General features: G+C 60.7%; 1 protein-coding gene across 2 annotated transcripts; it reads left to right on the top strand.

Moving 5' to 3' along the window:
* The first annotated feature begins 452 nt into the window (after positions 1-452).
* CDK5RAP3 (CDK5 regulatory subunit associated protein 3) lies at positions 453-10,447 on the top strand. Of its 2 annotated transcripts, XM_056512288.1 has the most exons (18): positions 453-731; positions 1,053-1,224; positions 1,424-1,481; positions 2,208-2,339; positions 2,862-2,962; positions 3,523-3,571; positions 4,945-5,123; positions 5,606-5,742; positions 6,376-6,520; positions 6,615-6,695; positions 6,823-6,888; positions 7,066-7,131; positions 7,290-7,349; positions 7,425-7,500; positions 8,041-8,129; positions 8,802-9,007; positions 10,024-10,195; positions 10,272-10,447. In XM_056512288.1, the coding sequence occupies exons 2-18, from the start codon at positions 1,219-1,221 to the stop codon at positions 10,335-10,337; spliced, it is 1,689 nt and encodes a 562-aa protein (XP_056368263.1). In that variant the 5' UTR covers positions 453-731; positions 1,053-1,218; the 3' UTR covers positions 10,338-10,447. The 2 variants fall into 2 exon arrangements, with proteins under 2 accessions (XP_056368263.1, XP_056368264.1); XM_056512289.1 differs by lacking the exons at positions 453-731; positions 7,290-7,349 and having other exon boundaries at positions 1,036-1,224.
* Positions 10,448-10,917: the final 470 nt, after the last annotated feature.

Here is a 10,917-nt window from a genome sequence, read left to right as displayed (position 1 = left end):
GGGGTAAAGGGGAATTGTGAGGGGGTGGAGGGATGTGAGGGGTTAAAAAGGAAAATCTGAGGGAATAAATGGGAATTACGGGGGAGAAAAGGGGAATTTTGAGGGGATAAAGGGGAATTTTGAGGGGGTAAAGGGGTATTGTGAGGGGAATAAAGGGGTGTGAGACGGTAAAAAGGGAATTCTGAGGGAGTAAATGGGAATTGTGAGGGAATAAAGGGATGTGAGAGGTTAAAAAGGGAGTTCTGAGGGGATAAATGGGAATTCAGAGGGAGGAAAGGGAATTCTGAGGGGATAAAGAGGGTCCGAGGGGGTTTTTTTTATTATTTTTTTTTAGTCTATATTTCCATTTTTATTTCCATTTGTATTTCCATTTTAATTTTCATTTTTATTCTATTTGTATTTTATTTCCACCTGCTCGCTCCCATACTCTCCCCATTTTCCCGGCAGTGTTTTGCCGTTTCTGGCCGGCAGAGGGCGACAGACTCCAGGGAATCTCCGGGAATTCGGGAATTCCCATCCCCGCTCCTTCCCCATCATCATCCTCACCCGGCGGGGGATTTTCAGGGGTGGAAATTTCCCAAAATCCCCATTCCTGCCCCGCCGGAATTCCAAAATATTGATTCATGTACTACGCTGCTGGAAGCGGGGAGCCCACCGCGAGGTTAATTATTAATTAACTGTGGTTAATGAGCCGTGAGAGCTCCGCGGATCCCTGGATCCAGCCTGGAAGGGTGAGAAGGCTCCGGATTCCTCCTCTTAATGGGAAAGTTAATTCAAACAAATTAAACACCGTGTGAACTGTTTTAAAAAAAAATCATTACATTCTACTAGATTAATTATTTTACATTATTGCTTAATCTGTACGAACTGCCCAGATAGTTCATTCTTTCTTACAATTCGTTTTCTGCTGTGAGAAACTGCTTTGTCTCCGCTTTTAATTAATTTCTGTAATTACCGGTAAAACTTTTTGTAATATTTGACAGCGCGGGGACGAGGGCGCAGACACGCGCTCCGCCCATTGGTCCGCACTGACCCCGCCCCTTTCCCTGTAGCCAATCGGAACGGCGGCACGTGGCGCTGCCTCCGCACCGCCGCATCCGATTGGTGGGAGAGCGGGAGCTCCGGGAGGAGCGCGCTTTGATTGGCCGAGGGGAGGGAACTGAGGCGGTGATTGGCTGGGGCGGGGAAGGCGGAAGTGGAGAGGCGGTAACGGAAAAGATGCAGGTGAGGAGCGGGAGCGGGACCGGGACAGGGATCGGGACCGGGATCGGGGAAGGGGAAGGGGCCGGGAGCGGGGACAGCCCGGGCCCGGTGCTGGAGCGGGGGGTCCCGAGCCGCGCTCCGCTCCCGGTGTCGCTCCCGGTGCCGTTCCCGGTTCCGGTGCCGGTGGACGCAGCCCCGCTCCTGCCGTGTCCTCCCGCAGGTCGCTCCCCAGGATTACCAGAATGTTCCCATCGACATCCAGACCAGCAAACTCATGGGTACGGGAACGAATCCCCGGCTCCGGCCTCTCCCGGCTCCGCTTTCCCTCCAAACCGGGAAAGAACCGGGATTTATCCCCGTTATCCCAATCCCCCTTTCCCTCCAAACCCGGGAAGAAACCCGGATTTATCCCGGTTATCCCAATCCTCCGTTTCTCTCCAAACCGGGGAAGAATTCGTAAATTTATTCCCGTGTTTGTCCCCCTCATTCTCATCCAGCTGGGGGAAGAGCCGGGAATTCCAATTCCCTCCTTTTCCCTCCGAACTGGGAATTCCTCACAGGGTTTGGGAAAAGACTCGGGAATTCTTCCCAGTGTTTGTCCTCCATGTCCCCAAAGCCAGGGTTAGGGTTAGGGTCCCATGTCCTTCCTGTCCCTGTGTCCCCGTGTCCCCACTGTCCACATCTCCATGTCCCTGCTGTCCCTGTCCCCGTGTCCCCATGTCCCACATCCCTGCTGTTCCTGTCTTCATGTCCCTGGTGTCCCTGCTGTCCCTGTCCCTATGTCCCCATGTCCTTGTCCCTGTCCCCATATCCCTGTCCCCATGTTCCCTGCTCTCCCTGTCCCTATATCCCTGCTGTCTCCATGTCCCCGCTGTCCCTGCTGTCCCCATATCCCTGTCCCCATATTCCCTACTGTCCCCATCCCCATGTCCCCGGATTGTCCCCATGTCCCCATGTCCCCTGAATGTCCCCATGTCCCCAATGTCCCCATGTCCCTGTCCCAGACTGGCTGCTGGACCGGCGGCACTGCGGGCGCCGCTGGCAGGCGCAGGTGCAGGCGGTGCGGGAGCGGATGCAGGCGGCGCTGCAGGACATGCCCGAGCACCCCGAGATCCGAGAGCTGCTGCGGGGCTCCTGTGAGGGACTGGGGTTTGGGGTTTGGGATTTGGGGACTGGGGTTTGGGGTTTGGGGTTTGGGGATTGGGGTTTGGGGTTTGCGATTGGGATTTGGAGTTTGCAGTTTGGGGATTCGGTTTGGGGTTTGGCATTTGGAGTCTGAGGTTGGAGTCTGGGGTTTGTGGATGGATTCCCCCCCAAGGAGAGCTGGGATTTGGGATAGGGGGGTCACACCTGGGGTTTGTTCACCAAGGGATGGTGGTACCTCAAGAACCCCCCGCAAAACCTCCTGGGGGTCCCCTAAAACCTCCTGGGAATCTCCTAAAACCTCCCAGGGATCCTCTAAAACCCCCCCAGGGACCCTGAAAAGTCTCCTGAGGATCCCTTAAAGCCTTCTGGAATCCCCTAAAACCTCCCAGGAAGCCCCAAAAACCTCCTGGAGACCCTTGAAAACCCCCCAGGGACCCCCAAAACCTCCTGGGGATCCCCCAAAGCCCCCCAGGGTCCTCCAGCCCCTCCCTGACCCCGTTCCTCTCCCCCAGTCCTGCACTACTTCCACTGCCTGCGCATCGTGGAGATCCTCAAGGGCACCGAGGCCTCCACCAAGAACCTCTTCGGGCGCTACTCCTCGCAGAGGATGAAGGTGGGAGCGCCCTCCTCTTCCTCCTCCTTTTCCTCTTCCTCCACTTTCTTTTTGCTTCCTCTTTCTTTTCATCCTCCTCTTTGTTTTCATTCTCCTCGTCCTCCTCTTCCTCTTTGTTCTCCTCCCTTTTCCTCATTCTCCTTTTCCTCTTCCTCCTTGTCTTTTTTCTCCTCTTCCTTCTCCTCCTCATCTCCCTCATTCTCCTCATTCTTTTCCTCCTCTTTCTTTTCCTCCTCTTCTTTTCCATCCTCTCCTTCTTCCTTATCTTCTTCTTTTGCCTTCATTCTTTTTTTCCTCCTCATTCTTCTCATCCTCCTCATCTTCCTCTTCCTCCTTGTCCTCCTCCTTGTCTTCTTCCTTCTCATCTTCCTCCTCTTCTTACTCCTGCTCGTCCTCATCCTCCTGTTTCTCTTCCTCATTCTTCCTTTCCATCCTCCTCTTCCTCCTCTTCTGCCTCATCCTTTACTTCCTCCTGCTCCTCCTCTTCCACCTCATTCTGTTCCTCCTCATCCTCCTCTTCTTCATCCTCCTCCTCCTCTGACGCTGCTGTTGGTCCCCAGGACTGGCAGGAGATCGTGTCCCTGTACGAGAAGGAGAACGCTTACCTGGGTGAGGGGGGAACAGGGGTGGGGAATGGGAATGGGATGGGAATGGGAATGGGAATGGGGAATGGGAATGGGAATGGGGATGGGAATGGGGAATGGGAATGGGATGGGAATGGGGAATGGGGATGAGAGTGGGGAATGGGAATGGGAATGAGAGGGGAATGGAAATGGGGAATGGGGAATGGGGATGAGAGTGGGGAATGGGGATGGGGAATGGGGATGGGATGGGAATGGGAATGGGGAATGGGGATGAGAGTGGGGAATGGGAATGCGGATGGGATGGGAATGGGGAATGGGAGTGGGAATGGGGAATGGGGAATGGGGAATGGGGAATGGGGATGGGGAATGGGGAATGGAGAATGGGGAATGGGGATGGGAATGGGAAAGGGAATGGGAATGGGAATGGGAATTCCCTGAGGTGTCCCAAAGAGCCTTTTGGGTGGGTGAATTCAGTCCCCAAACTGGGATGGGATGGGATGTGGGATGGGATGGGATGGGATGGGATGGGATGGGATGGGATGGGATGGGATGTGGGATGGGATGTGGAATGGGATGGGATGGGATGGGATGGGATGGGATGGGATGGGATGGGATGGGATGGGATGGGATGGGATGGGATGGGATGGGATGGGATGTGGGATGGGATGGGATGGGATGGGATGTGGGATGGGATGGGATGGGATGGGATGGGATGGGATGGGATGGGATGGGATGGGATGGGATGGGATGGGATGGGATGTGGGATGGGATGGGATGGGATGGGATGGGATGGGATGGGATGGGATGGGATGGGATGGGATGGGATGGGATGGGATGTGGGATGGGATGGGATGGGATGGGATGGGATGGGATGGGATGTGGGATGGGATGGGATGTGGGATGGGATGGGATGGGATGGGATGGGATGTGGGATGGGATGTGGAATGGGATGGGATGGGATGGGATGGGATGGGATGGGATGGGATGGGATGGGATGGGATGGGATGGGATGGGATGGGATGGGATGTGGGATGGGATGGGATGGGATGGGATGTGGGATGGGATGGGATGGGATGGGATGGGATGGGATGGGATGGGATGGGATGGGATGGGATGGGATGTGGGATGGGATGGGATGGGATGGGATGGGATGGGATGGGATGGGATGGGATGGGATGGGATGTGGGATGGGATGGGATGGGATGGGATGGGATGGGATGGGATGGGATGTGGGATGGGATGGGATGATGATGGGATGTGGGATGGGATGGGATGGGATGGGATGGGATGGGATGGGATGGGATGGGATGGGATGGGATGGGATGGGATGGGATGTGGGATGGGATGGGATTTAAAGCCCCGGGGTCCCTGCCCCCTGAGCCCGTGCCCCGTCCCCAGCCGAGCTCTGCAGCCTGCTGGGGCGCAGCGTCAGCTACGAGGCGCCGGCGCTGCGGCGGCAGCTGGGCCGGTGGCAGCAGGCGCAGCAGGAGCTGGCGCGGCGCGAGGACGAGTGCCAGCTGCGGGCCGGGGAGCTGAGAGAGAGATTCCTGGGCTGCTGCCGCCAGTACGGCATCAGCGTGAGTGCCGGGGGGAGAGGGAACGGAGGGGAGAGGGAACGGAGGGGGGGAACGGGGAGGGGGGAGAGGGAATGGGGTGGGGAGATGGAATGGGAATGGGGGAGATGGAACGGGGAGGGGAGATGGAACGGGAACAGGGAGGGGGGAGGTGGAACGGGAATGGGGGAGATGGAATGGGAATGGGGGAGATGGAACAGAGCTGGGAATGGGGGAGATGGAATGGGGGTGGGGGAGATGGAATGGGAATGGAATGACCCCAAACAGGGCTGGGATAACCCTAAATGGGGCTGGGAGAGCCCCAAAATAGCCCCAAAAACAGACCCTCAACCAGCCCCACCCCCCAAAGCAGCCCCCAAGGGAGGGTCACACCGGCACCAGAGTGTCCCTGTAGTGTCCCCAGGGTGTCCTAGGGTGTCCCCAGGGTGTCCCCAGGGTGTCCCCAGGGTGTCCTCAGTGTCCCCAGTGTCCCCTCGGTGTCCCAGGGGCAGGACGTGCGCCGGGAGCTGCTGGCTCAGGTGCAGGCGCTGCCGTCGCTGCTGTCCCGCGTCGGGGACGGCGCCAGCGCCCTCGGGGACGCCATCGAGCTGTACGAGGCCAGCGTGGCCTTCGTGTGTGACAGGTGGGGACAGCCTGACAGCCTGGCACCCCTAAACTGCCCCAAAACCGCTCCAAAACAACCTCAAAACTGCCCCAAAACAACCCCCAAACTGCCCCAAAAAAAAACTCAAAATCGCCCCAAAACTGCCCCAAAACAACCTCAAAACAGCCCCAAAACTGCCCCAAAACAACCAATAAACAGCCCCAAAACTGCCCCAAAGCAACCCCAAAACAGCTCCTGGTCCCTCCAAACCCCTGGTGCTGGGGTGTCTCTATCCCCAATGACGTCCCCATGCCCGATGTCCCCATCCGTCCCCGTTCCCGACGTCCCCATCCCCGCTGTCCCCGTGCCCGATGACATCCCCCGTCCCGGCTGTCCCCGTCCCCGCTGTCCCCGTTCCCACGCTGTCCCGTGTCCCCGTTCCCACGCTGTCCCGTGTCCCCGTCCCCGCTGTCCCCGTTCCCCACGCTGTCCCGTGTCCCCATCCCCGCTGTCCCCGTTCCCACGCTGTCCCGTGTCCCCGTTCCCGCTGTCCCCGTTCCCCACGCTGTCCCCGTTCCCGCTGTCCCCGTTCCCGCTGTCCCGTGTCCCCGTCCCCGCTGTCCCCGTTCCCGCTGTCCCGTGTCCCCGTTCCCGACGCTGTCCGTGCCGCAGCCCCGGTGTCCCGGTGCTGCCGCTGCTGCGGTTCGTCGCTGCGCACGGGAACTGCTCCGTGTTCCGCTGGCGCACGGGGCGGGAGCCGCGGCTGCTGCAGCGCCCCGAGCTGCGGGAGGAGCCGGAGCCGCCCCCCGAGGACACGGTGCGTCCGGGGGGACACGGGGGACCCCGGGTGGCCCCGCTGCGCCGTTTGGGGCCGCGGCTCACGGGGAGGGTTTGGGGCTCCTTTCCCGCAGATCGATTGGGGGGATTTCCCCGCGGAGCCGCCCCAGGGCGGGGACAGCGACTGGGGCATCACGGTGGAGCCCAGCCCCCAGGTGGGTGACATCCCCCGTGTCCCTGTGTCCCCGAATCCTCCCTGTGCCGCCTTTTGTCACTCAGGGACAAACTGGGGCAATGTCCCTGTGTCCCCAAATCCCCCCTGTGTCACCTTTTGTCCCTCAGGGGGACGATGGCATCGATTGGGGCGATGGAGAGAAGGGGAAAATCACAGCAGAGCCCAGCCCCCATGTGGGTGACATCCCCCGTGTCCCTGTGTCCCCAAATCCACCCTGTGCCACCCTTTGTGACCCTGTGTCACCTTGTGTCACCTTTTGTCCCTCAGAAGGACGGTGGCATCAACTGGGATAATGTTCCTTGTGTCCCCAAATCCCCCCATATCGTTTTTTGTCACCTTTTGTCCCTCAGGGGGACGATGGCATCGACTGGGGCGATGGAGAGAAGGGGACAGTCACAGCGGAGCCCAGTCCCCAGGTGGGTGACACCCCCGGCTGTCTCTGTGTCCTCAAATCCCGTCTGTCACCCTTTGTCACCTTTTGTCCCTCAGGGGAACGGTGGCAGAGGGACTGGAGTAATGTTCCTGTGTCTCCAAGTCCCCCCTGTGTCACCCTGTGTCACCTTTTGTCCCTCAGGATGGCATCGATTGGGGCGATGGAGAGAAGGGGACAGTCCCAGCAGAGCCCAGCCCCCAGGTGGGTGACATCCCCGGTGTCCCTGTGTCCCCAAATCCCCCCTGATGTCACCCAGTGTCACTCTTTGTCCCTCAGGAGGACGATGGCATCGACTGGGGTGACGGAGGGGGACAGGAGGGGACAATCACAGTGCTGGAGGCTGGAACTGAGGGTGAGCAGGGCTGGGGGGTCCCGGGGGTGTCCTGTACCCCCCACACCCCCCAAATTCCCCCTTCCCAGTGCCCCTGGACACCCCAGAGGGGTTTGGGGTGGGGCAGAGGGTGGGATGTGGGTACGGGACAGGCATTTTTTGGGCTCTGGGCAGGGGTTTTTGGGCTCTGGGCAGAGATTTTTGGGTGCTGACCAGGTGTTTTTGGGCACTGACCGGAAGTTTTTGGGTGCTGGTCAGGGATTTTTGGGCACTGACCGGAGGTTTTTGGGTGCTGGTCAGGGGTTTTTGGGCACTGACCGGAGGTTTTTGGATGCTGGTCAGGGGTTTTTGGGCACTGACCGGAGGTTTTTGGGTGCTGGTCAGGGGTTTTTGGGCACTGACCGGAGGTTTTTGGGTGCTGGTCAGGGATTTTTGGGCACTGGGCAGGGTTTTTGGGTGCTGGTCAGGGGTTTTTGGGTGCTGACCAGGGATTTTTGGGCACTGACCAGCGGTTTTTGGGTGCCTTGGCTCCGTGCTGAGCTGTCTTTGGGTCCCCCCCAGCCCCCGAGGACGTGGCCCGCGGCTCGGACGCGCTGACCGTGCTGGAGAGCGCCGAGACTCGGAACCAGTTCATCGACGAGCTGATGGAGGTGGCCCCAGGGGACACTGCTGGTGGCCCCCAGGGGACACTGCGGGTGGCCACAAGGGACACTGCCGGTGGCTACCAGGGGACACAGCGGGCGGCCACCAGGGGACACAGCGGGCGGCCACCAGGGACACTGCGGGTGGCCACCAGGGGACACTGCCGGCAGCCACCAGGGACAGTGCGGGTGGCCCCCCAGGGGACAATGCCGGTGGCCCCCCAGGGGACATTGCCGGTGGCTACCAGGGGACATTGCCGGTGGCTACCAGGGGACACTGCTGGTGGCCACCAGGGGACACTGCTGGCGGCTACCAGGGACACTGCGGGTGGCTACCAGGGGACACTGCTGGTGGCCCCCAGGGGACAATGCCGGTGGCCCCAGGGGACATTGCCGGTGGCTACCAGGGGACACTGCTGGTGGCCACCAGGGGACACAGCGGGCGGCCACCAGGGGACACAGCGGGCGGCCACCAGGGGACACTGCCGGTCGCCACCAGGGACAGTGCGGGTGGCCCCCCAGGGGACACTGCCGGTGGCCCCAGGGGACATTGCCGGTGGCTACCAGGGGACACTGCTGGCGGCTACCAGGGACACTGCGGGTGGCTACCAGGGGACACTGCCGGTGGCCCCCGCCCCGCCCCGGGGCGGTCCCGGCGCTGACCCCGCCCTGTCCCCGCAGCTGGAGCTGTTCCTGGCGCAGCGGCTGCTGGAGATGGAGGACGAGGCCGACGTGGTGGCCATGAGCCAGCTGCAGCTGGCCCCGGCCGTGCTGCAGGGCCAGAGCAGCGAGCGGGTGCGGGCCCTGCTGGCCACGACGCGGGAGCTGCTGGCCCAGCTCTGCTCCCGCAGCGTGCAGCACCTCTGCATGATCCTCGCCTCGCCCAGGTGCCCCAGACTGCCCCAGAACAGCCCTAAAAGGGCACCTAAAATAACCCTAAAATAGCCCCAGAACAGCCCTAAAAGAGCACCTAAAATAACCCTAAAATAGTCCCAGAACAGCCTGAAAGAGCACCTAAAATAACCCTAAAATAGCCCCAGAACAGCCTGAAAGAGCACCTAAAACAGCCCCAGAACAGGCCCAAAATAGACCCTGAAATAACTAAAATAGACCCAAAACGATCCCTAAAATAGCCGTAAAATAACCCTAAAACAGCCCCAAAACAGACCCTGAAATAACCCCTAAAATAGACCCAAAATGGCCCCTAAAATAACCTTAAAAAAGACCCCAGCTGTCCCCATGCCATCCTGTGTCCCCTCTGTCCCTGCTGTCCCCACACCGTCCCGCTCTCCCCACACCATCCCATGTCACCCTCTGTCCCAACTGTCCCCACTCCATTCAGTGTCCCCTCTGTCCTCTCTGTCCCACTGTCCCCACTCCATTCATGTCCCCTCTGTCCTCTCTGTCTCCTCTGTCCCCTCTGTCCCCGCTGTCCCTCTGTCCCCTCACCATTCAGTGTCCCTTCTGTCCCCCTGTCCCCTCTGTCCTCACACCATCCCGTGTCCCCTCTGTCCCTCTGTCCCCTCACCATTCATGTCCCCTCTGTCCCCACTGTCCCTTCTGTCCCCTCTGTCCCCTCTGTCCCCACACCATCCCGTGTCCCCTCTGTCCCCACTGTCCCTCTGTCCCCTCACCATTCAGTGTCCCCTCTGTCCCTCTGTCCCTCTGTCCCCTCACCATTCATGTCCCCTCTGTCCCTCTGTCCCCTCACCATTCATGCCCCCTCTATCCCCACACCATCCCGTGTCCCCTCTGTCCCTCTGTCCCCTCACCATTCATGCCCCCTCTGTCCCCACTCCATTCAGTGTCCCCTCTGTCCCTCTGTCCCCTCACCATTCATGTCCCCTCTGTCCCGCTGTCCCCTCACCATTCATGTCCCCCTGTCCCCCTGTCCCCGTCCCAGGTACGTGGAGCGGGTGTCGGCGCTGCTGCGGCAGAAGCTGCTCCAGGCCGAGCTGCTGCTGGCCAAGAGGGAGGCGCTGGCCCAGCAGCGGCGCCAGGCGCTGGCCGAGCAGGCGGCGCTGGAGCCCCGACTGCAGCAGCTGCAGGACAGGGCCAAGGAGCTCCAGAAACTGGTGAGGGACCCCAGAAATCCCCCCCAGACCCCCCTCTGTGCCCCCCCGCAGCGCTGAGCCCCTCCCGTTGTTGCAGATCGAGGCCGACCTCTCCAAGCGCTACGGGGGGCGCCCCGTGAACCTGATGGGAATCAACCTGTGACCCCCAGAGGGGTCCCCAAGGGGGTCCTGCCCCTCCCAGACCCCCTGCCCAGCCCTGGGGGGCTGCTGGGTTTGGGGGTGTTGGGGAATAAACACAAATTTTGTCTGAAATCGAGCTGGGTTTGAGGTGGGGAGAGGAGACACGTGTGACTGAGTGGGGAGAGGGGACGGGGACGGGGACAGGGAAAGGGACAAGGGAAGGGATGGGGATGGGGGAACACAGATAAAGACAGGGGACAGGGATAAGGACAGGGGACAGGGTCATGGATGGGGACGGGGACAGGAATGTGGGCAGGGGACAGGGATGGGGATGGGGACAGAGATAAAGACGGGGACAGGGGTGGGGACAAGGACGGGGGTGAGGACAGAGGTAAGGACAGGGACAGAGAGTGGGGGGCGTGAGCTGGAGCCGGGCTGGGACCCCCCCTTAGCCCCCCAAGAGGCACCGGGGGTCTGCGAGCCATGGGGACAGGGGAGGTGACAGTCCCAAAACCCGCGGCTCTGGCCGGGCTCAGGGCCACCAGGCCCGCTCGCCCCGTCCTTCGGTGGCCGCGGTGGGGTCGCACAGCCCCCGGCCCCGG

Source organism: Oenanthe melanoleuca, chromosome 27 (genome assembly GCF_029582105.1).
Source record: "Oenanthe melanoleuca isolate GR-GAL-2019-014 chromosome 27, OMel1.0, whole genome shotgun sequence".
Classification (NCBI taxonomy): domain Eukaryota; kingdom Metazoa; phylum Chordata; class Aves; order Passeriformes; family Muscicapidae; genus Oenanthe; species Oenanthe melanoleuca.
The sequence above is the reverse complement of the archived record's forward strand: the minus strand, read 5'-3'. Positions and strand labels throughout refer to the sequence as shown.

What these genes read in the sequence shown, in the direction of transcription:
- CDK5RAP3 (XM_056512288.1), top strand. An exon ending in AGAGCTGCTGCGGGGCTCCT is followed by an intron (nt 2,340 to 2,861) that starts GTGAGGGACTGG and finishes CCTCTCCCCCAG; the next exon opens with TCCTGCACTACTTCCACTGC. An exon ending in ACTCCTCGCAGAGGATGAAG is followed by an intron (nt 2,963 to 3,522) that starts GTGGGAGCGCCC and finishes GTTGGTCCCCAG; the next exon opens with GACTGGCAGGAGATCGTGTC.